The sequence below is a fragment of the Malaclemys terrapin genome, chromosome 1 (assembly GCF_027887155.1).
Source record: "Malaclemys terrapin pileata isolate rMalTer1 chromosome 1, rMalTer1.hap1, whole genome shotgun sequence".
In the NCBI taxonomy this organism is placed as follows: Eukaryota; Metazoa; Chordata; order Testudines; family Emydidae; genus Malaclemys; species Malaclemys terrapin.
The window spans coordinates 18300247-18326411 of NC_071505.1; the positions used below are offsets into that span (position 1 = coordinate 18300247).

Sequence of the window (26165 nt, forward strand, 5' to 3'; positions counted from 1 at the left end):
GTGCTTTAGACAAGAAGGTGCGGACTCAGAAGGTCTGGGTTCAGTTCCTGATTCTGCTACAGACTCTCTATTTGATCTTGGGCAAGTTTCTTACCTTCTCTGTAACTGAGTTGCCTATCTGTAAAATGGGGCTAATGACACTTCCTTTCCCTCATCTTTTGTCTTGTCTACTTAGGGCTTGTTTACACTTAAAATGCTACAGCCCCATAGCTGCACCTGCACCCAGGGCTTTGGAGCTGTGCTCTGGCTCCACTTCAGCTCCAGGCAAAAACCTGCAGCTCCACTGCTCCGGAGCTGCTCCGCGCTCCAGCTCCGGGCTCCGCTCCAAAGCCCTGCCTGCACCACTGTTGTGCTTCAGTTTAGACACTATCTACGCCAATGGAAGGGGCTCCTCCTGTCAGCATAGGTAATCCACATCCCCGAGAGGCGGTAGCAAGGTTGACGGAAGAATTCTTCCATCAATTTAGCACTCTCTGCATGGGGATTTAGGTCAGCTTAACTACGTCACTCTTGGGTGTGGATTTTTCACACCTCTGACCGATGCAGTTAAACCGACCGAATTGCCTAGTGTAGACCAGGCTTCGTACTGTAAGCTCTTCAGAATAGTTCAAGTCTCTTACTATGTTTGTGCAGTGTTTAGTACAATGGGAACATGATCCTGGTTAGTACCTGTAAGCCCTACTGCAAAACTTCTCTAGGCCAGCAGAGGGAGTCAGAGTGAGGCTGAGAGTTCTTGGTTCAGCATTACCAGACCTCTATGCAGAATCAATATACACCTTAAAAGCAAGCAATGGTTCTAGCCTGGAAAACAGAGTTAATATAAAATGATAGCATTCTGCTGGCAATAATTCACTCCATACTTCCATGAAGTTTACAAGGAACTTATCATGTAAACAGTAAAGACAGCCAATGTCAACTCTTTTGAAGAAATGTTTATTTAACAACTGAATACATGCTAAAAGAAATAATTTACAGCAGCAGTTTCATTACATTTTTCTCTCCAGTTTTCTAGTTCCCGTCTGAATTGCAGTGATAAATACGGAAGTAGAATTATTTACTACCCAGTGAGGAATGTGCTTACAAAGTGGCACATAACTTTGGCACCGAAATAGCAAATAAACCACGCTATAAACTGTGCGACAAAACCTTGCAATTTAGTCTTGTGTTGAACACATTGAAATGGAGTACCTCTAGATAGCAGTACTTTATACTGTACCTCCTTACCCTAGTCAAAAATATTTACATCTCTTTTGGCTAATGTGTAGGTAGCAAAAACTGAACTATTAAACACATACCATTGATATTCACTAAATAATACATAAAAAAGGATCCGTAAATGCGCATTCACATGCATTTTAAATTTTTTTTTTACATAGTGACTTCATTTGGGCCATCAAAGGTTAACTCTGTTCTGCAAATATGCAGTTTCTTAGCTTGATACTGTAGTTTAACATAACCATACAGTCATTATGAGCTATTGAACTCCCATCTGCAGCGGTCCATGCAAATGCCAAGGGTAGTTTAGTAAGACAATATAAAAAAAAAATTCTTGCAAATTTCTATCTTTAAACACATTTCAATAGTGTTTCCTGGTTATAAACAAAATCCTTTATTTCTCTCCACCTTAAATATAACCTTCTACTTGGTTCACCTAAAGCTTGGGACTGGAGGTTTAGTGATGTTTTTGTTGGTGATTTAAAGTGATGGTTTCCTTTTATTTGCAACATTGTGACATATAAAGAAAAAATACAAACAGGATGTGTGAGCTAGACCAAAATTGTAGGTCATCCTTCTATGAACAAATTTGTCACAGCCGATGGTCTTTGAAATCAGTTCATTTAAAATAATATCAGATGCTGTTGTAACTCAGGCAAATTCCTGTTTGAGTGCACTCTGGTTAACATCAACCTGAAAATCAACTGTTTCATCTTTGGGTCTGATCCTTTCAGCCTTTCCTTATGTGAGTAGATGCACAGACTTCAGCGGACTGATTATGTCAAGGAGTGTACGTGTACGTTGAAATCTGCAGGGGCTGACCCTTTTATTTGTATAGTTAAACATTTATCATATGGCAAAACCGCCTGGCTGCTGTAATTTTGCTCTTACAGAATGAATTATGTTTAACAGAGAGGTTTTTTTTCTGTGAAGGAATGCCAGTTTTCAAATGTAATCTCTAATTAATCTTCTTTTCAATAGGCTGTTATAAAAAGGAACACAGTTGAGGGGAAAATAATAAGTGACAGTAACCATGAAACATACAAAGCAGCAGATTGGATCATTTGGAGCCCATTGAAGTCAGAGCCTTTCCTTTGATTTCAGTGGGCTTTGGAAGTCCTCTTTGCTAAAGGGGAAAACATTTAAAATGATTTTAATGACTTGGTGATACAAAGTAGCCTTAATAGGCTGAACAATGATCTATAAGTACAACAAAATACTTCAGCTGATAAGCTGCGATGAATTTTAAACACTTAGCTGAGAAATTAATGCTCATGTAGGATCCTGATACAAGAGAGCTTGTAAGCACATGTTTAAGCATGTGCTTAAGTTCATCATATTCAGTACAGCATTTGCACATGTTGCTTAATTTTAAGCATGCTTAAGTCCAATAGAAGTCAAGTTAAGCATATACTTCAGTGCTATGCTGAAAAGAGAAGGACTTACGTGCATGATTTCAAGTTAAACACATCATTTCTTTGCTGAATCTGGGACTTAGAACCTGATCCTGCATCATTTAATGGAGTTTTGCCACTAAGTTAAATGGTAGCAAATTTGGATGCTTTCGTGCATTTAGATCCCATGAGCCCTCCATGTTCACAACATCTCTGAAACTGATTCAAGTTCCACACAGAGGGCTTGTAGGATTGGGCCCTTAATGAAAACCTCATTGCTACAGATGTTAGAAACTATAGTTCACTAATTAGGAAGAAGAGTTGTGTTTTTTTGTTTTGTTTTGTTTTTTATTGAGTGGTAAAGAGACTTGGATCACGTTGTGAGAGAGGCTGTGCGACAGCAGGTTGTGTTGCACTGTATGCATGAATGCAGATAATATTGTGAATAATAAATGCAGCAGGTTGCAGTGAATAACAGTAAAAGAGGCTGGTTATTAACCTCAGAACAAGGGGCACCCTTTTATAAAGCTGTTATAGCAAACCAAGGATATCACATGGGCTCTAGTAATCTCCTCCTCACCGACATGAATCGAAGTTATGCATATGCCACCAGGCGTTTGCAGACCATAGTGAGATGAGATATGGGAGAGAGGACAGCTAATAATGGACTTCAGCAAAACTGGGACATATCTATACTGGGATGGACCAAAACCATTATTCATAGATCCTTAAAATGGAGATTCTTGTAGTACAATTACACTGTACCTGACTTTATCCTGCAGCCCTGTTGAATATATAGTGATCCAAGTTTTCCACTGCTGTAACCTCATATACTTCAATATGCTAATTTATAACAGCAGGGGACTCAACCCACACGTGAAATGGACCCCTAGGGCCCCATGCAGAGAGGCCTAGGAATCAATTTTGGACAATATCCTACCACTGAGTTGTGAGTGAAGCTCCTTTTGAACTGAACAATTTTGCTCATGGATTAATGGCTGTGTATGAGCTACAGTATTTAGATGATTTTCTCTTCATTGGTTCAATCTATTGGTATCATTATACAAGCTGAATTTTTTCATATACACCAGACCCTTGCTAGAACGCGCGTCTATATAGTGCGATTTCGCATATAACGCGGTCACGGCCATGGATCCCAAATTTAATTACTTTAATTGCAATTAATTTTAATGCGGTCCCTGCGTTAACGCAGTACCGTGCATGGATCCCAAATCCCACGTTCTAGTGAGGGTCCGGTGTACTATATTTGGGGGAGGGGGAGAATCCCAAAACTTCCATGCTATACAGAGACGTTCATGTTAAATAGCGTAGAAGTTACTTGTCATATAGAATGTCAGGGTAGAGGCAAGGGGGTTAGCTGCAGTGTTACTGCCATGAAAGAATTTCCAAACAAAAGAATAAAGCAGCTTGTCATTGGCTGTTCCCCCCCCACACACACACTTTAAACCAATAATTAGAAAGTACAATATTTCTAAGACAAAAAGCCTATTCTATTTTAGAAAAGAGCTAACGTTTACTGCATATTCATCATGGTACATTTAAATTATAGTTTTAATAAAATACATCTTTAAATCAAAGATGAAAGAAGTCATCAGTAGTAGGCCAGTGTACTCCACTCTTTTTTTCCCTCTGGATGCTGGCTGGTTCATGCTGTTCAGATTTCCACAGGCCATCTCATTCAGTATTGTTTTTACCTTTCCAGTACATATAAGCAAGAGACCTGGTAGGCCATAAAATAAAAAAGCCTTGCGTCCATCTAAATGTTGGGATGTTGATCAGCTTAGCTAGTTCATGAAGTTTTTTCAGTTAAGTTCAGGAAAGGTAGCGCAGCTGATGAAAGGTGGGTTCTGTTTTACTTTCTTTTTAAATGGCAGCATAAAACATGACACTTTTCTATCTTGAGCAAAGGAGAAAGCAAAACCTTTGTTGATGAACTCTTTGCAGAACTCATTGAGCAATAAGCTAGGTCCAGGGTGAGTTTTCATCCTTGAAACTCTGTCTGGGGATTGGTGGGGGAAGGTCTGCTAGGAAACTTAGAAATTGATTTTATTTAAACCTGGTGGAAATTGTTTGAACTTCCCACCCTTGTAAACATCCACATAATGCCATGAAAAAGTTCATGTATATTGCATTTTTTTCCAGTTATCTGTCTATACAAGTTTTTACTTGGATGAGGTTCCTAGAGGTAATGCAGCTCAGACACTCCGTGGTGCCCTCTCAAATTCGTGGGTCCTCCTGTTCCTACCTTTCTTATTTTCTTGTAGGTGCTTCCACTTATTAGTATTCACCTGGGCGTTGGCGGGTCTTTGCCGACGTTGTTTGCGGTCCCTTTTCCAAACCTGTTCACAGAACTCATCCATTGTATTGAGGTTGGGGTGGTTGATTAACTGCATGAAGTCTCTATACCAGACTTTCTGACTAGGGGTCATGCTGTTGGAAATCTCTTTGGCCTTGGAGCCATCACCATCATCTTCCTTATGAAGCAGCTCTTCCAGGTGTTCAGTATCAATTACTTCCAGAGTCACTTTGAGCAGAGTTTGCATGAAGCCATGCTCCACGGCATGACAAAAGTAAATGCCGGAGTCTTTCCGCTGAAGGGTCCGTAGCAGAAGGCCTTGTTCTGTCCTGATGAAATGATCATCCACTTTTATCTGTGTTGGAGGAAAGGAAACATTTCAACAATTATCTCTTATAAATGTTCAGAACTATTCCCTAACCATCCCTAGTTCCCTGGCATGTTACAGGAAAACTTGGCATAAAAAAGCATATTAAGGGGAAAGAGCACCTTGTCTCTCTGTAGCTGTGAAAGGTTCTACAAACACATGGAAACACTATGGATCTGCTGCTCAGAAAGCCTGGGAGGAAGAGAGTTTATTCCACAATCCTGTGTGCCGTGGAGCTCTGTGTGCAGTGGAACCTGTTAGTGGGGTTTGTGAGCAGGCTATGGGAGATGCAAACTGTGCAGAATCAACAGACCTACCATGGATGATACTAGCCACCATGGACCAGGTGCACCATGGTCCCTACTCTATGCCATTCCTCCAGGTTGGGAAGATGAAATCTAACCCTTTAGCCCCCACCCCGGTGCTCCCTATTACAATGCCCTCAGGCAGAGGGAAGCATGCTGCTGGAAGAGAGGAAGGTATGAGAAAAGAACTAGATATGAAGCCTAAAATTACAAAGTACAATAAGCAGGCTTGCAAAAACTCACATTTGTGCAAGTGATTCAAATAGGTGTACAATTTGTGTGTATGTGTATGTGCACGCGCAGGCACATGTACATGTGCCCATGCAGCTGTTAGAGAAAGTGCATCACACCCATTGTGTCATCTACTAAAACTGGATTCTAAAGAATAAAATACTTAACCAGCTAAGCAAACAAAGCAAATCAAACAATATAAAGCCCCTAATGTGACCAGATAGTTAGCATGCAGTTTGAAAACATATAGTCCTTGGCTTCCTTGTTTGGCTCATGTTCTAAGTTGCCTATAATTTTCATTCTTCAAAAAAATGCAATGGAAGACATTATTTTTGTTCTCCAGCTTCAGGCAGAGCTGTCTAGCCAGCAGGGTAAAGGTTATTCCCTTAAAAATGATGTGATGATATGATCTTACTGGCTAAGAGGATGTCTATGTTTCTACTAATCCCCTTGAGCACCTGGGGGTACTATATATGAAGCAATGTAATGTAGGTAACTACAGAAGGAGAAAAAACTCACTTTAAAAATTTCAGTGTTCTGTAGGAAGGGTTAGTCAACTCTTTGCCTCTGTGGACATTTCTTTAGGTGTGAAAAATGATATATTGAGCACCACAGTTGGTTGTGAAAAAGCAAACCACCAATGTAGTGGTCTCCAGAAAGGTAACTGTTTTGAGATTCTTGGATTGTATGTGTTATGGAGATCCAAACTAATAGTAATGCATTATTAATTATTATTATTATTATTAATAATAATAATAATAATAATTAATTATTATTCAGAAAGCTTCACAATTACTGTTATGTAGTTTGGATTCAGTGACCTGCTTTGTCTAATCATTTCTATTATGTATTAATATAGGAGAGCCAAAGAGAAGCCCAGCAAATATTGAGAAGGTTGGAATGGGTACAGTTTGAACCCCAACCTCCTGTTGAAATGTTGGCATAGTCAAGTGAGCACAGAGGAGATATAGACATGCTTGAGAGCAGCTGGGAAGGCAATTGGAATTTTGGAAAAGTTAAGGAAGCAGCTAGGGGAAGATAACTTCAGGAGGTAGCTTTGGAATTAGATCCAAAGTGGAGTTGGAAGAGTTTCCAAAGTTCTATCCACTCTGGTAAAAAAACCTTTAACAACAGTGATAATACAGAATAATACCTACCACTGTTTCTTTATTTTTATGGACCCAATTTTCCCTTAAAACTCCCATTGCTTTCGATAACAGTTCAGCACACAAAATGATGGCATGACTGGGTAACATTTAGCTATTTGGTTGTTCTGCTGTTGGAACATAAGCAGGTCTGTGCCTGTCCATCCACAATATGAATTTATTGCATAATGATTACTATCACTATTGACAAACACTGATTTTTCTTTTGCATACTAATTGTTACGCATCTCAGATCTACTTAAACTCTACTGATTGTGTACAAGTCTGTGCTATGGTTCTTAATGAAAAAACATTATGCTTTCCTAGCCTTCAGTCCACTAACAGGCTTCTGGTCCCTCTTCCTGACTCTCCATCTTACCTACTTTTGAAGAGCCTCGCAAGATCCAACAGGTCTGATAATGTTCCTGTTGGGTTGCCCGAATGCTGATCCAGTCAGATACTCTATAGGGACTCTGTATTTAGAGGAACACAATGAAGTATAGGTGGAATTCACCCCTCTGGAGAGGGCAAGTACGAGGCTGCTTCACTATCTTAGTACCAATGAAGCCTTATTGGATGGTTTAAGTGGGGTTTAGGTGTGAACATGCTTTGTTCTTGCCCTCTTCACAAGGGTGGATTTCATCCTCTCAGGAACTTATCTGACTGGAAAAACCTAGAGTGTGGTGAATGCACAAGCAATGAGTGTTAGGAATCTGCAATATCTTGAAAGGTACTGGTGCCTTCAAGAGGGGGTGTCTCCGAAATGGAAACAAAGAGACAAAGTTCATCTCCTGATCTGAGCTCTTCCAAGGCTCAAGAGGGTTCAAAGCCAGGATGTCTGTTCAGCCCCATCTTGAGCTAGAAATGTCTGCAGTGAGGATTGCAGAAGGAGGGATTTGGGAGGGCACTTTGTTTCATTTAGGACAAGCTATTTGGCGTGAGGGAAGAGACTGTGAAGGTTTCCTGTTGAGAAGCCAAAACAATCTTTTGAGGATTCATGGAATGAGGACAGCCTGGGGTAATAGAAGAGATGAGATATCTTGTTAAAGTGGGCTGAGAGACAGGGAAAGAGGCAAGGCTCCATTTGCTAATTAAAACAAAGGCTGGTCTTATTTAGGTAAAGGGCTGGAATTCAGGTGGATTGTTATCTTCAAGAACTCAAGGAGGACAGGTGAGGTTTCAGAGGCCTGGAGAAAGGCAAACATAGTATCTAGCTTTAAAAACAAAAAGGACACAGGGAATTATCAACCCAACTCTGATGCCTTGAAAGATTCTGGAACAAATGATTAAATAATCAGTTTGCAAGAACTTACAGGATAATAGAGTTAGAAGTAATAGCCAACATGGATTTGTCAAGAACAAGTCATGCCAAACCCAACCTGTTTTCCTCCTATGACAGGGTTGCTGGCTTAGTAGATAGAGAGTAAGCTATAAATGTGAGATATCTTTTTGTGGGTTGTTTTTTTTTTTTTTTTAGTATGGCTTTTGACACAGTCCCACATAATATTCTCATAAGCAAAGTAATGAAATGTGGTCTAGATAAAATTACTAAAATGTTGGTAGCAAAACTGCTTAAAAGACCATACTCAAAGGTTAGTTATCAGTGGTTCACTGTCAGATTGTGAGTGCATATCTGGAATCCCAGATGGGTCTGTCCTGGATCCGATACTAGTCAATATTTTCTTTAATGACATGGATAATGGAGTGGAGAGTAGGCTTATACAATTTGTGAATGACGACACCAAGCTGGAAGGGGTTGCAAGCACTTTGGAGGGCAAAATTGGAATTCAAAACAACTTTGACAAATTGGATAATTGGTCTAAAATTAACAAGATGAAATTCAATAATGACAAGTGCAAAGTTCTACACTTAGCAAGAAAAAGTTAAATGTACAACTACCAAATGGAAACTAACCGTCTAGGCAGTAGTACTGATGAAAAGAATCTGGGGGTTACAGTGGATCACAAACTGAATGAGTCTGAAGTGTGAAGTTGTGGCAAAAAAATGCAAATATCATTCTGGGATGTATTAACCAAAGTGTCATATTTGAGACACAGTAGGTAACTGTCCTGTGCTAGTAGGCATTGGTGAATCCTCAACTAGAGTACTGTGTCCAGTTCTGAGTGCCACACTTTAAGAAAGACGAGGACAAATTGAGAGAATCCACAGGAGAGCAACAAAAATGATAAAGGTTTAGAAAACCTGGCCTATGAGGAAAGGATTAAAAAAACTGGGCATGTTTAGTCTTCAGAAAAGAAGATGAGGGGGACCTGATAACAGTCTTCAAATATGGTAAGGGCTGTTATAAAGGGAATGGTGATCAATTTTTCTTGATATCTACTGAAGGTACCACAAGAAGTAATCAGCTTAAATTGCAGCAAGGGAGATTTAGGTTAGATAATACCAAAAAAAATTTCTAACTTTTAAGGATAGTTAAGCACTGGAATAAGATTCTAATGAAAGTTGTGGAGTCCCTGTCACCAGAGATTTTTAAGATCCAGTTAGACAGCCATCTATCAGGGATGGTCTAGATATACTTGATCTGCCTCAGTGCAGGGAGCTGGACTAGATGACCTCTCAAGGTCCCTTCCAGCCCTATATTTCTATGATTCTATATTGCATGCTGTTATGCTGTATGATTGAAAAACGACCATTTATATCATTAATATTGCCACTGTTCAACAATTGCAACAAATCTGCTACAAAGTATGTCATGTAAGGTATCAATGGACAAGTTACAATCTATCAAATATGATTATCCCATTTTAATCCATGTAACATCACTGTATCTGAAGTTATGCATATTGACTATATACCTGTATTTCAAAAGTGTTTGCTCTTGGTATAACACCCACAAGGAAGTTTACATCCAATCTAGCCAGCACATTGTGAATGGACCATTCAAGTTGATGGCCCATTAAAGAACACTTAACTCTCTCATAGAAGAAGCTGGTCTCCACCCAGTGAGCTTTCCTGTAGACACTTTAGCCAGAATATTATGGCTGGTCCTAAGAGTCATCAAGCCATGTAAGGACATGCTCATGTGTACCTGGATTCCATTTTGTGCCTGTAATTTTCCACAAACCAAGACTGAGAGCACCCCCTCCACGTGGGAGAAGGTATAAAGGATCTGGAAGCGTCTCTGTTTTGCCTCTTTCCTGCTCTGATCTCTGGACTATGGATTTACACTAAAAGGAGCATATTGAGTATGGACTGAGGACCAGAGACTGTACAAGCCAACCTGATCCAAGAATTTTGCAATGATTGTGTGTATATGATTTCTTTGACCATTTTAACTCTCCCCTCTTTCTTTTCTCTTATAAATAAGCCTTTAGATATTAGGTACTACAGGATTGGCAATAGCATGATTATTGGGTAAGATCTGAGTTATTGACCTGGCTATGTGGCTGATCTCTATGTGATGAAACTGGTTTTCAGAAACCACTCATCATAGAGTCCAGTGTCTGGGTGGTGAGACACAGTCTGGAATGCCTAAGGAGACTGAATTTTGACTTCTTTTTAACCAGTGTGCTGAGATAGAAGTTTACTTTTGTTACTGGCTTGGTATAAGCTCATGATAGAATAACCACCAGTTTGGGGGTGAGTCCGCCCTATTTCTCAGCAGTTTGTCCTGAATCTGGTATTCGCAGCTGTGACTCACTGGGGCATGGTGACACATGTATCTGAGTTCATGTTATCGTACCTCTTCTTTTCGGTCCTCATTTTGCTTCTGGAATTGCCAGTAAACTAGAGCACGCTGAGATTTTGGACTGCACTCCAAGAAAGTGCTGCTGTTCTCTACTCCGTAGATAATCTTTTCTTCCAGGCTCTGCCCACTTGGGTTATCTATAAGGCAAGAAAAGAAGAAATAAAAGCCAATGCAAAAGAAAATGGTCAGCAAAGAAAATCCTAATTGACATATTTATTTGCTCTTTCGGTAAATAGTTTCACTGCTCCATCTTGGAAAGATATTCCAGATTAGTAGATTGGTATAGGTGGCAACAATTAACCTGATTCCCCACAACTGAGTACCTTTCACAGATATTTACACTTGTGTCTGGAATAAGAAAGCTTGTTGTGTTTGTATTAAGAGCTATAGCGCTGAATTGCAACATAATCTATGGTATATAAGGATGCCAACATTTTGTGCCCACTTTGCATGGGTATAAATGACTATACAAGTTCCCCAGACAGTGGAGAATCAGACGCAAAGACTGAATTAGAACTGGGTGTAAAACTTATAGCAAACAGCACTTGCACTCTGAAAATCAAGTCCCCTTATGGTGTCTCGAGTAGGCACCCTAAATCAATATCAGTTCGGAAAATCTCCAAGTTCCTATCTACACAAATATCACTACATTTTTTTTTAGTCGAGCCAAATGTAAAAACCTCAACATTTGAAGTTAAGAAAGTTCACTGTGAATATTTTGCACAACCCTAGTTTTTAGACATCAAGAAAAAACATCTAGGTCACGACAAGCATTTTTTATGACAAAACCTATGCAATGAGAACATTTGGGGTGTAGTTTTAGAATGTCTATAATGATGCCTCTTGGGCTTTATGATCACAATTCTTTGGCGCAAAGTAATAAAACATGAGGCTTTTTACAAGTACTAATAATGTGTTTAGATTATATAGAATTGCAGTTTGTTGCAGCTGTTAATGACCAGGAATAATGTTTTTGAGGAAACAATCTTCAGTTAATCATTTCCTCTGGTGGTATAATTTATGGAAATGTAATGAGACGAATAAAACAGACATTATGTGGGGTGGGGGAAGAAAAAGAAAAGTTAAATAAATTACTTCCTTTTGTAACAACAATACTCCATGATATCCACCAACTTGCTGGAAATATCACATTGCTATAGGACTTATATAGCATTTGATTCTCCTCCAATACCACAGAGGCAGTAAGGCATCATATTTCAGTGCTCCACTGTAGCTCTTTAAAATGTTATGGATTTAAGCGGCAATAGTACAATCATAATGGAGAATATATGGGGAGAAAGGGATTGATAAGCTATTTAACACTGTTGATCTCATGGGGTTTCCTGGCTTTTTTGCCATTATTTGTGGTGGTTTCCATATTACCCTTTTGATCTTTAGTATAGGAAATCTTTAAAGAATCTGATTTTTTTTTTAACCAGGGAAGAATGTATAATTAAAAACCTCTGCAGAGCAATCCTATGTCAAGAGTTGTTTGATTTCACAATGTCTTTATCATATTGGCTGTTTTATTTAGCAAACACAGTCTGTTTGATGAACTGCTGAGCCAAAGGGAAGAAAGAAAACCATGGTCATGGCTTATGTTGATACAGTAATCATATGTTTTTCCTTAATGACATTCAGCCCTCAAAATCTAAGTGGGGCAGGAGAGGAATTGGTGCCTACCTAACTCTTAGTAACGAAACATCAAATGGTCAATAAACACTAAATAGCTAGAAAGTGTATTGCTTTGCTTTTCTCCGCTGGATTGTGAACCTTTAGAGCAAGCAAGTGGGTGCTATGTAAATACACGAGTGAGTGAAACAACTTTTTGGCTTCATCTGGAAACTGCAGCATTATGGAGACTGTCAGATGAGCATTGGGCTGGAGTGGTGGGAGAAAGCAAAGAAAGGGAAGGAGTGGGAAAATCAAAGGCAGCCAAAAATACTGTTGTAGAGCATTGGGTTGAACCTGGGAGAAGTAGGGAAATGATGGAAATGTCAAGAAAGGGGAGGAATGGGTAGTGTATGAAGTGACCCTGTGTGTATAAGTGGAAATAATGGGATGAAATTTAGCAGAGGAAAACTTAGGCTGAATATTAGGAAAAAAGACTAATGGTGAGATCTGTTCTAGACTGTGGTAAACCTTCAGTGAAGGAAGCCCAATCACTGAGCTCATTTAAATTAGGACATAGCTCAAGAAAATGTATTGTGGACAGTAATCGTGCATTAGCTGGTGCTGATCAAATAGGCCTTTGAAATCTAACTTCTATGATTCAGGGGTGCTGAAGGCAGGAAGGGTTGTAAGAGTCAGGTAGTATTGGAATAGACTGAATACAAGAAGGTGGGTGAAATGATGGAGTAGTCAAGAAAGCAGGATGCATGCCTAGAAGTGATGGAAAAGCCTGGAGAGAAGCTGGGAAGGAAAATTAAAGGCTAGAAAGTTCAGAGGAGCAGTTAGAAGAATCAGAAGGCTATGGAAGTCATGAAGTTGGCCATGAAATTCAAACTGAAATCCTGTCAGAATGTCCCAATTCCCAAGGTGAATCTAATGACAGGATCAAGTTACTATCCTGATAAATTGCCTTTAAATACATTACCTCTGACATAACAGAAGTGCTTAGAATGGGAAACTACTTACACAAAGGAGATTTTTCTGTATACTGATGCTTCTCTACATAAGGCCATATTCCATGAGGTGCTGTGAGCCCCTGCAACTAGTATGAGGAAAATGCGGATCTTTGTCCCCATTTAATGGCAAATAATTAAAAAAAAGAGATTAATGAATCCACTACATATACCATTGGGGGACTTGTCCTTTAGCTCAAGCAGAAAGGTTCATGCGTTTAGGACTGTGAATCTGGATTCACACCTTAATATTTGACCAAGAGTGACTGGTTACATTGAGCATTAACAACTCCTTTTAATGAAAATGGTTTTTGTGGGTGTTTGGCACTTTTCAATATTTGGCTTACAGTGCTCATGTTCTATTGTGGCTCTGAAATCAATTTCTCTATACACCCAAGTGATATGGTTGGTGCATAAGCTATTTGTATCCTGCTCTATGCACATTCAAATGGCTCAAACACTCAGGGCTTGTCTACATTACCCACTAGATCGACGAGCAGCGATCGATCCAGCGGGGGTCAATTTATTGCGTCTAGTCTAGACACAATAAATCAACCGCTGAGCGTTCTTCTGTCGACTCCAGTACTCCACCGGGGTGAGAGGTGCAGGCGGAGTCAATGGGAGAGTGTCAGCTTTCAACTTACCACAGTGAAGACACCGCAGTGAGTAGATCTAAATATGTCGACTTCAGCTACGTTATTCACATAGCTGAAGTTACATAATTTATATTGATTCCCCGCTCAGTGTAGACCAGGCCTCAGAGGCCTCTTGGTGAAAGTTGCTCTGTACTGTCTTTGAAAAAGGGTAAAAGCCTGTCCTTTTTAACAAAAAAAAAAAAAAGATATTCTCTCTTCATGCAGTTCCCTGGCACAAGGAGGGAGAATGAATCAGTAGTGAATGCACAGGAATTCCTAGAGGTGCGCGTGAGTGGAAGGACCACCAGAGCATGCAGTTGCCATGCAGAGGAACCCCATTCTGCATCTGATACACAACAGACTGCCAGGTGCAACATGGAAAACAGCTTAGGAGGATTTTTCATAGGATCAAGTAGCTCAGTTGTATGCTATGTGACACACGTTTCCAGCTGAAATAGTGAGTGCATCTGGTAACATTCCATAGTTTAAATTCAATGAAATTTTTGTAATGTGACAACCTAAACGGAGTCAGAATTCAGGTGGGAGAAATTTCACTTTAGATCAAACAACTGAAGCTATCCAGTATGTGCATTATTTTGAACTCAGCGTCTTTAAGCTCTAGTGCCTTGTGGAACTAAAGCTGGAGGACATTGTCAAGACATTGTAACTGTGTTTCTAATCACTTCCCACTTTGTTTTCTCATTGAATTTGACTTCATGAAGGGTATCTTGCCATCAGCTTTATGCGTCTCCTGTTGATGTATTTGAAAACGTGTTTATTAATATGACTTTGGATGATTAGAGTAGGTTTTTCCAAATGAAAAATACAGTACCACATGATTGGTTTCTAGTAGGTTGCTAGAATGGACAGTTAGATGGTATTTGATAATGCCTTAGTTCACCATCTGGTAAAATGCATATCATAAAAAGTTGCAGACTGTTATTGTCCATATAGTCTTATTGGGGAAAGTGTTGATGTGGTATATCTTGACTTGAGCAAGACTTTCGATACTGTCTCACATGACAGTCTCATAAACAAACTAGGGAAATACAAGCTAGATGGAGCTATACGGTGGGTGCATAACTGGTTGGAAAACCGTTCCAAGAGAGTAAATATCAGTGGTTCACAGTCAAGCTGGAAGGGCATATCGAGTGGAGTCCCACAGGGATTAGTTCTGGTTCTGTTCAATATCTTCATCAATGATTTAGATACTGGCATAGAGGGTACACTTATAAAGTCTGTGGAGGATATCAAGCTGGGAGGGGTTGCAAGCAGGCCTTAAATTCAGGTGGAGCTTTCCAGAGTGGAGCTCCAGTAAATATTTTCAACCCCCCTGAAGCTTTTATGGCATGTTAGCAGTGGTTTTGGAGGGGGCTCCGGAAAGTACTCTATTTAAGCCTGGGTTGCAAGAGCTTTGGAGGATAGGATAAACATTCAAAAAGATCTGGAGAAACTGGAGACATGGTCTGAAGTAAATAGGATGAAATTCAATAAGGACAAATGCAAAGTACTACACTTAGGAAGGAATAATCAATCGCAGGCATACAAAATGGGAAATGACTGCCTAGAAAGGAGTATTGCAGAAAGGGATCTGGGGGTCATAGTGGATCACAAGCTAAATATGAGTCAACAGTGTAACACTCTTGCAAAAAAAAGTAAACATAATTCTGGGATGTATTAGCAGGAGTGTTGTAAGGAAGACACAAGTAATTCTTCTGCTTTACTCCATGCTGATATGGCCTCAGCTGGAGTATTGTGTCCAGTCTGGGCACCACATTTCAGGAAAGATGTGGACAAACTGGAGAAAGTCCAGAAGAGAGCAACAACAATGATTAAAGTTCTAGAAAACACGACCTATGAGAGAAGATTGAAAAAACTCAGTTTGTTCAGTCTGTAGAAGAGAAGACTGAGGGGGGGACCTGATAACAGGTTTTAAATACATAAAAGGTTGTTACAAGGAGGAGGGAGAAAAATTGTTCTCATTAATCTCTGAAGATAGGAGAAGAAGCAATGGGCTTAAACTGCAGCAAGGGAGATTTAGGTTGGACATTAGGAAAAACTTCCTAACTGTTAGGGTTAAGCACTGGAATAAATTGCCTTACAAATGTGGTCTTGTAGGCACTAAAGTTTTCCATTGTTTCATTTGGAGTGCTGTTACGTTAAAAAAAAAAAAATCTACATTTATAAGCTGCACTTTCGTGATAAAGAGATTTAACTACAATACTTGTATGAGGTGAATTGAAAAATACTGTTTCTTTTGTTCATCTTGTTTACAGTGCAAATATTTGTAATAAAAATAATATAAAGTGAGCATTGTACACTTTGTATTCTGTGTTATAATTGAAATCAATATATTTGAAAATGTAGAAAACATCCAAAAATATTTAAATAAATGGTATCCTATTCTTGTTTAACAGTGAGATTAAAACTGTGATTAATCAAGATTTTTTAAATCTTACGATTAAGCGCGATTAATTTTTTTAATTGTTTGACAGCCCTAGAAATAAGCAGTGTTACTGCAATGTAATACAGCAATGTGAGCATAGATTAGTTGCTGTTATTATAAGGAGTTGAAGACACATGGGATCCCAAATATCTCCCTGTTCAGCCATCTCCACTTTGTATATCTCTGAAATCTATTAATTGGTTAAACGAACACCAGCATCACTTATGTCACAAACCAACAGTGGTCAATTTTCTCCAGCAGAGGGAAGTATCGTCTAAGTGTCCTTTTTCATGTACAGCAAAAAGTAAAGTTCTCATTCTCTGAATGAAAATGCTGTGAAGTGTGTGGCAGAAAATTGGGTACCTGTGGGAAGACAGGTTTGTCTTCTGACATACAACAACTTACTAAAACAAAAATCTGACCCTGGCAGAGGGAGGAGATTGGGGTAGACATATCTGCGGGATGGGGTTAGGGACTGGAGTTAGGTGGGTGAAAGGGAATGGGGGATGAGCCACAAAATTGAACTGGTGGGTGAGGTTGGTGCTTTTCTGTCCCACTGCCCCTTCACTATGTGCTAGCGCCCCCTGGTGGCCAGGCTGGGCCCTTTGCTTCTGGGACTGAGCCAGCCTAGCCCCACCCCACACTGTTATGAAGCGATGGCAGCAGATTCGGGCTGCTGGGTGGGGACTACAGTGGCTGCAGTGAAAAAGGCCTGGCAGTGGTAACACTGTTCCCCAGGTCATTACAGCTCCCTCCCCAGAACCAGCACTCCCAGAGCCAGCTCCTTGGCATCCTCCCTTCCCCCACAGTACCCCCAGAGCCAGAGCTCCTCGGTTTCCCCTGTCCCCCACAGGCAGCATGCAGAGAGCCCTGGACAGGCAGAATCACCCCCATGGCCTGGCAGCATTATCAGCCTGAGTTCTTGCACTGCTCCCAGTGGCCGCAATTCACCATTCCCGGCCAATGGGAGCTGCAGGAAGTGGCAGCCAGCATGTCCCAGTTGGGGGACAAAATTATACCAAATGTGTTAGGATGGGGAGGGGGGAGGGATTTGCCTGTCTCTGTCTCCCCCTTGTGGCACCTCTACAACCAGGAACAAAATAGAGAGATAAAAAAGTATAGAAATCTTATCCCATTTAAAATTAGACCAGTCTGTTTATATTACAGGAAACAATCCTTGTCCCAAGAATGAACTAGATGATGTAACAGTTCTTTTCCACTACAAGCATATACAATTCTGTGCCAATATGGTTTGTTACATCACTATATATAGCAGTGAGTTATGGTGTCACCTCTATGTAAGGCAACATGTACATTGATGATAGCAACGATGATGACCAATATGATAATTCCCCATTCAATATGTAAAGCTTATTCCTATGTTACAATGTCAGGTGCATCAGAAAGTTTAAAAAAGTTTGAATGTGTTATTAGCTTGCAAATAAGAGTATACTGAATCCTTGATCTGATTATTACAGGCAATCAAAATTAGGTTAACGACCAAAGGCAAGTTAACTTTTCATGAGTAGGCAATACAGTTTCACTCCTGTTTCATACTTTTGCTTCCCACGGCAATCATGTACAGTCTGAACATGACATGCCTGCTGGTTGTACTTAAACAAAATATCTATTTCTTACCATGATGCTGCAGGTCAGAACAGTGAGTGAGAGGATCTCCATTTCGGATATCTTGTCGTCTAGTACGCCTAAGAAAATCACATCAGAAAATGTTATTCACTTTCTCAGAGATGAAATTAAGTATTTGTGTTAGGTAAGCCAAAAAAGAAGGGCATTGTTATTTACTGTTATATGGGGCATGCAACATCACCTAGAAGACAGCAGGGTAAGTAAAGAACTTCATACTTTATTGCATTCTATAGCATTGTAGATAATAAACTTCTTCATGCTTCCAAATGAAGGCTTCAGTCATTGATAAATGCATGTGAATGTACAGTAAGCCCTCCTAAAAATACTGATTATGGGTAAATTCATCGGTCTTTTGACATGTATATTAATAAGAGTACAATATGTACAAAGTGCAGCCTGTTTAATGTTTATTGAAAATACAAGGAATTTAAAATGGCACCATCTTGCTTACAAACTGAGATTACATTAAATAGCCTAGCTTTATCGTTAGATTCTTCTAGATTATAGGCAAGAGGCTTATTTGGCAAACTACAATGTTACAGTTAGGGCTTAATATATTTAGAGATGTATAGAATAATGTTTAACTCAACTTTCTTCTGGTTTGACCACAACCTTGGATCAAAATCTATATGCAAGTTTTTGCAAGTGGCTTTCATTTTTAGTATGGGCTGAATTAAAATTCTGAATCGGAACATCCTTGAAAAATGGTCTATTCGAAGTCCAGATCTAAACTGTGTAGCTTGAATTCCTCTCTAGTTCTTATCACAGTCCCATTTAATATAACTTTATATTCTCCCTCCAATTTGCTCTCCATCTCTTCTCTTTGACAAAGTGTTGATCTGTTTGAAAAATGTTGTGTTTTACAGAAAACAAAACAAAACAAAACATATTTTTCTATACAGTTCTCTTTGGTTTGCATTTGTTGTGCTTGCTTTGTCTGTTTCTTTTCTTACCTAAACAGCTGTGATACATAACACAATTCATCCCATGAAAAGGAGTTTTATTTAAAAAAGAAGAAAAGAACAGGGCAAACAAAGATGTGTTTTGAGAACAAGCACTTTACTTTGGGAATAGGAGAAAACCAGAGGGATTGCAAAGTCAGGAGAGAGCAAAAAGGATTAGGTGGCCGAACAATATTGAGATGTCAGATTATGGCATCCATTGACACACACAAAAACGTGAAGTATCCTTGTAAGAGCCACACTTGATCTCACCCTTCAGTCACAATGGTACAAATTAAGCAAATATAATGGTTTCTGCAATACAGAGATCATCTCTTACCTCTCCCATTGTTAGAGTGAAAATCAGTTGGAACACAATTCATTAACAGCCCCAGAACTGATGGGGGAAGCATGCAGGGGGTTCTCCATTAGGGGTTATCAGCTGTGGAATTTGATTCTGGATCTGGGTGGGAATTTTTTGACAATCTCTCCATGAAAAAATGCTGATTTGTTGAAATCAAAATTATTTGTTAGAAGAAGGCAATTTCCACAAAATTCCCATTTCTGAAAAAAAAGCACCTAAATATCATTTTCAAAAGTGATTTAGTCAGAGAGGAGCCTAAGATTCATTTATTTTTGAAAATGGGACTTATGAGCTATTGAACATTTCACCCAGCACTTATATAACTCTCTTCATCCATAGATTTCATGATGCATCTCCTCACTATCTCCCTCCGTGGGCATATCCAATTTTCACAATGCCCTGAATGAACAGATAAGCTATGCAGCATACCCAATAGACTAACAAACTTTGGCTAAAGGGAGAAATGGGCTGGAAAATGATTTTCCCATCCCATAATTCTTTTTTTTCAGAAACGGGAATTTTGTGGAAATTCTTCTCACAATTTTGATTTCAACAAATCATCATTTTTTTCTTGGAGAGATTGTCAAAAAATTCATACCCGGATCCAGAATCAAATTCCACAGCTGATACCCCTTAAGTTCCATTTTCAAAAGTGATTTTTAGGCACTGAGGAGACTAAGTTTCAATTTATTTCTGAAAATGGGACTTATGCGGTTTTGAACACTTCACCTTGCGTGCATGAATCCCACTGAAAGTCAGTGGGACTTAGATGTCTTAGACACTTCTGTCTACCACTATTAATATCATTTTTTCAAGTATAATGACACAACAAGATGCATGAAAGCATTTTAATAGAAGGCACCCTTCTGTGTTTAGGTGGATGTTCTAAAGATATACTTCATCTCTCTCACTCATTCCAGTTTGCACTGTATTTTCCCCATGGAAAGCTAGTTGCAATACGGGTGAATCAGAACCACACCCAGGCCCAAATGAGCTGCAAATGCAATGTTTGTCACTCCCTTCATAAATTCCACGGGCCAACTTATTTATAGAATTCTATTTGTAGGAATTAGGCCTAATTAGACTCCCATTAATGTCAATGGATTTTGGATCAAGCATTTAGTTAGGATATCAAGCAAATGTCACACATTTCAGCATTAAGCCAGCATGGTGATCTATGAAACATGAGCTCCAAAGCATCTGCACAAGGCTGAGTCAAATGGTCACACTATAGGCTTTCTAAACTGTCATTTAGGCTCCTTAAAGATACACTGAGTGGGAAATATATAAAAGACAGACAGATAAGGAAAATGACTATAAGCAAATCATCTCTACACATGCACCAAGTCACAGCATTCCCAACACTTTTGGAATCTGGACTTGTAGAGATGCATTAGTGGGAGGCCATGGCATTTGAGTTCTTTCCAGGAATGCTCATTTTGTGACTGGTGTATTTAATTTATCTTCTTTACCTCCCCCGGGAAGAATTATTTTGCCTCAAATTATTTCAATATTCTGGTGCAAAAATAAGACTGCATGTTTCATAAGCAGCTTCCCCCCCGCAAGTGTTTGCTTAGGCTACACTGAGGTACAAAGCTTGACATTTCAATCCTCTCCAGCTGAAATATCTGTGGAGGAAACTCTCCCTACTGTCCCTTACATTATCTCATCCCTTCCAGCAGCCAACCAACAACCCCCCCTCCCCTGCCCCCCAGAGTTAAATACGTTTTGGAAGCATGAAATTCCTAACTGAAGTATTTGTAAACTCTAGCTTCAAGATGAAGTTTGCCTCTTCTGTACATAAATGCTTGGATCTCTCATGTCTCCTTTGATGTAAGACACCTATGGCATATTCCCTTTTACATTATCACCATCTGAGCAATTTTTTTTTTTGCAATAATTTGTCTAAAATACTGATAGTTAGAAGGTGATGATATGCTGACCATGGGCCAAATTCTGATCTGATTTGCAACAATATTTATCTATTAAGTTATTCCAGATTTACATGTGAGTAATTAATTTAATTTACATGTGAGTGGATAAAAAAACTCACTTCTTCAGATGCCTGGAGTCTGAAGAAGTGAGGTTTTTTACCCACAAAAGCTTATGCCCAAATAAATCTGTTATTCTTTAAGGTGTCACCGTACTCCTTGTTGTTTATACCTGAGTAATTGACAGCAGATTATAGACCCTGGCCCAAAATCAATCCTTAATAGCGATAGATTTATTTGGAGGCTAAAAATGCATGTTTTAAAAACGTTAAGCTAAACAGCTACTCCACAGTACTTAGAAAAATACAAATATTATTTTTCATGTACAGGGCCTGATACTTCTTCACGATGCCTCTTGTGTAATCATTTACATCTGTGCAAAGTGAGTGTAAAATGCTATCAAATCAGAATGGCTACACCAGTTTTGCACAAGTTGCAGAGCACTAGAGAATAAGGTGGTATCTATCTGTCAGTTTTCATTAAGTCCCAAATGCTTTCTCATTCAGTTAGCATCACAACAACTTTTGAAAGTGTAGGGCAATTAGGGTGACCAGATGTCCCGATTTTATAGGGACAGTCCCGGTTTTTGGGGATTTTTCTTATATAGGCTCCTATTACCCCTCACCCCCTGTCCCGATTTTTCACATTTGCTGTCTGGTCACCCTAAGGGCAATGATGTTACAGTTGTTAAATACCTGTATTCATAAGTGTGTAATGATTGCAGGCCTGAGCTCTCAATGAATTTTCTCTCCATTTTTTATTGTTGACATTTTTCATTGTATAAGACAGCAGATTTCCATTTCAGAGATAGCACCATTGTTTGTTTTTTTATCATGGACTTTCCAAGCAATCCCCCAAAGTAGCAATGTTCACTTACCAAGACTTGATATTGCTTGTAACTTTCACAAATACATTTTCTTTGAAATAGAAAGGGCTCCAATTAACCACCCCATGAAAAACCTCGAAATCCCACAGGTCACCTTTCAGATCATCAATTAAAGCAAGTGGTATATAATGCAGATATGTGCAACTGTCCCTACCTCTTAGCAGTGGGGAAGTAACGTGAGCATGAAGAGCCGTCCCAAGCACAGTAAGGGTCTCTAGCAAGGCAACACTCAGCACATGCTTTTCCGTACACGTCGCAGCGGTGCAAAGGAAGCTGTGAAACTCCCGCAGCTGAGCCAATGTAGAGTTGTTGCTGTGAAATAAGTGCAAGTTGGCAAATAATCAGGTTTCACTGGAAAGACATGCACAATACATCAAAAATATATATTGTGAGGACTGATTCTGATCTCATTTACATGGGTTTTACACCAGTGTGTCTACAGTGACTTCGGTGATATTGCTCCTGATTTACACACATGTGAGCGAGAGGCAAATCAGCCCCAATATTAAAAAAAAAAAAAAGTCCAAGTAAGAAAATTATTTCCTGTTTCTATGATACAAATTCTGATACTGATTTTTGTATGAAACCTCCACGGACGTCAATGGAATTGCCACAAGTGAAGCGAGGTAGACTACGTCTCTAAGTCCCTATCCTTCAATACCATAAAAATGGCAAAATTAGGTCAGACCAATGGACAATGTAGCCCAGTATCCTGACACTGCACTCTCACAAGACAATTTGTGTTTAATACATCAGCTGATTATCAGATCAAATTACAGCAAGAGAAGCTGTCCATTGAAGAGATCTTTTCAAACTGCTGAAACAACAGCACTATAGGGAAGATCTGCAGGTTAAGGGAGGGTCAAAATACGTGGCAGTGGTCTCCATTTGCCATCACTTACCACACATTCATGTCTGAGATACAACTGTTTTTCCTGTGGTTTGGAATAACAGATGTAAAATGCATCCCTGTACAGCAAGCCAGCACAAGGCCGTGAAAGTGTGGCATAGGTTTTGTGTGGCTCTTCAGCACAGGACTGAATGTTATCTAGTATGAAAATATGCAGGAGCAGAAAGAGTGAGAACTGAATAAGATATAGTACTTCACACATGTATGCAAATCTACTGTAAGTTCTTTTTGACGATTTAAGGGATTGTCTCTCTCTCTCCCCTCCCCTCCTTGAATGGAAATGTGGGTGGTGGGAACACAGCAATTCTCTGTTCCAGACAAAAAGTCTGTCTGTATCTATCCGTGATCTACTTGTCCCATCCCACCCATGACTTCTATGAGCACAGGGGTTCATAAAACCCATAAATCTGAGCCCAAGAGGTAGAAGGGGTGAGGGCTTGCACAACAAAATGCTACTTCCAGCTCCCCTACTCTGTTCTGTGGGTATTCATAGCAGCAGGTGGGGAGGGGGATAGGTATGGGGGTACCAGGGATTTTCTGTGGTCTGTTCCTCCTCCCAAACTCAGGGGGCAATGAGGAGAAAGTTATTGTAGATTGAATCTGGGTAACTTTTCAGGTTTTTCCTCAGTATTGTGGAGCCCCATCTGAGGGAATTTCTGGGGGCAGTGTTGGCTCCTGCAGTAAGAGTGCTTTTAAGGAACTGCAGGGAGTCGGGGGGGCGGGGACAAGGGGCTCTGCTCAGATGGCCTGCTTCTGTTGCTGATCCACCAAGAACAGTGCAGATCTCAGGGGTCAGTGGATTTAGGGGATGGAACACACATGAGAGCCTTAGTGATGACCTCAAAATCTAACCTCTGTGAGCTAGAGAGGGACAGGAGGCACATCAAGGCTCACTCTGAATGCATTGTAAAGGGCTGATTCAAGGGGTAAAATTCACCCCTGTGCAGAGGGCCAGCCAGCACTAGGCCTTAGCTAGACACCTAGTGGGGAATGCCAATTGAGTTGGCAAGACTGCCAGAGAGGTAGCAATGGTAAAGTCTTGAAGTACCAGTAGATGGGACCCACAGACCTAGTAAAGTATGGAAGAGTAAGCAGAAAGGTCTGTTCACAGGGCTGTCTGAATCACATCAATGCACTCCTAGTTTATATATATAGTGATGATTGCACTGAAACTATTGAATAAAGTGTGCTGATTTTATTGTTTACATTTACACTTTTGCACTGTGCAGTGCCTAGAACAGGGGTGGGCAAATGTTTTGGCCTGAGGGCCACATCTGGGAATATAAATTGTATGGCAGGCCACGAATGCTCACAAAATTGGGGTTGGGGTGCAGGAGGGGGTGAGGGTTCTGGTTGGGGGTGCGGGCTCCAGGGTGGGGCCAGAAATGAGGAGTTCAGAGTGCGGGAGAGAACTCCGGGCTGGGGCAGGGGGTTGGGGCGTGTGTGGGGGGGGTGAGAGCTCTGGCTGGGGGTGCAGGCTCTGGGGTGGGGCTGGGGATGAGGAGTTTGGGGTGTGCTCTGGGCTGGGATCGAGGGGTTTGGAGGGCAGGAGGGGGATCAGGGCTGGGGCAGGGGGTTGGGGCATGGGGAAAGCCTCAGTGGTGCAGGCTCCGGGCGGCACTTACCTCAAGCAGCTCCTGGAAGCAGAGGCATGTCCCTTCTCCGGCTCCTACGCGGAGGTGCGGCCAGGTGGCTCTGCACGCTGCCTCATCCTCAAGCATCGCCCCTGCAGCTCCCATTGACAGCAGTTCCTGGCCAATGGGAACTGCGGGGGTGGCGCTTGGGGCAGGGGCAGCGTGCAGAGTGGAGCCCCCGGGCTGCCCCTGTGTGTAGGAGCCAGAGGGGGGCCATGCCGCTGCTTCCAGGAGTGGTCCCCGTCTCTGCTCCCCGGCTGAAGGGCCGGAGAGGGGCAAGCCCCAGACCCTGCTCCCCAGCGGAAGCTCAAGGGCTGGATTAAAATGGCTGATGGGCCGGATATGGCCCACGGGCCGTAGTTTGCCCACCCCAGCCTAGAATTATTATGTTATTATGATGTTTATGTGAAACCCCACAACTTAAACACACTGAGTAATGTGTTTGAGATGTAAAACCTAGAGCATCTTTTAATCATAAATATAGTGTTGAAGCATGTTGCCAAATACTTCTTTGATACAAAGTCTCTGTGCCAAAAGCATGTCATGCTGAATCATGATTCTGTCATTTTTAATCCAAGGCTGGCTGATATTTCAAAAGCTTAATTTTGCCGGAATAACTCATACTGTGCTCTTTCTAGTTTTAGACAATATTAATATTGTAATTTGTTTTCTAATGACTTGGGGGAAATTGTAATCCCTCCTAAGTAAATAAAGATGCTTTGAAGAAGTTGTTATATTAAAATGCTCAGGCCATTATACCATACAATCAGCTGTCTTAAAAGAATGTACTTGTAAAAATAATCCAAAGCAGAGCATTTTGGTATGATGTGAACATATACACCACTTGACAGGTTTGTTTGTAAATGGTACATTCTTTTTAAGCCACCGTTTTTGTTGGTTTGGGTGATATGTCAGGGAAGTGGCCCCAAACAAAATGTTTTGTGTCAAATACTGCACATTTTCAGGCAGGTTTCCAATATACAATGGATTCCTAGTTGTATTTTCAGCATTTGAAATGGAGAGTTGAGCTTTGTTCATTAGAAAATACAATTTAGCCCTTTGAAGGGTGCCCTCACAAGGCCAATACACCACTTAAGACCTATTTCAACAGGGCATAGGTCTCATTGTGACTCTTTGCTGAGAGGTGTTGTACACCATTATTAATGGACCCAATCCTGCAACAACTTACTATCAGGTATTAGTACCGGAACTTCAATGGGAATACTCATGTTAGTAAGCAAGATACTAATTCGTATTTTCATAATCAGGCCCAAAGTCAGCAAAACTGGGAAAAATCACCTCTCTATTTTTATATATCTATAATATAAGCTATTATAAAGCATACCGGGGGTGGCTATGCTTCCACTTAAATCAATGAAGGGTTTTGTCACTAACTTTGCAGGA

General features: G+C 40.4%; 1 protein-coding gene across 4 annotated transcripts in view; it reads right to left on the bottom strand.

Annotated features, from left to right (window-relative positions):
- Positions 1-917: 917 nt before the first annotated feature.
- The window catches only part of SEMA3A (semaphorin 3A), a 412569-nt gene continuing 387321 nt past the window's right edge, over positions 918-26165 (bottom strand). For all 4 annotated transcript variants that reach the window (XM_054017194.1, XM_054017206.1, XM_054017202.1 and 1 more), the window contains exons 15-18: positions 22372-22529; positions 18027-18094; positions 10678-10820; positions 918-5281 (exon numbers count right to left, since the gene is read on the bottom strand). In XM_054017194.1, coding sequence (XP_053873169.1) covers positions 4826-5281; positions 10678-10820; positions 18027-18094; positions 22372-22529 — 825 coding nt within the window. In that variant the 3' untranslated portion in view covers positions 918-4825. The remainder of the gene's footprint in view (positions 5282-10677; positions 10821-18026; positions 18095-22371; positions 22530-26165) is intronic.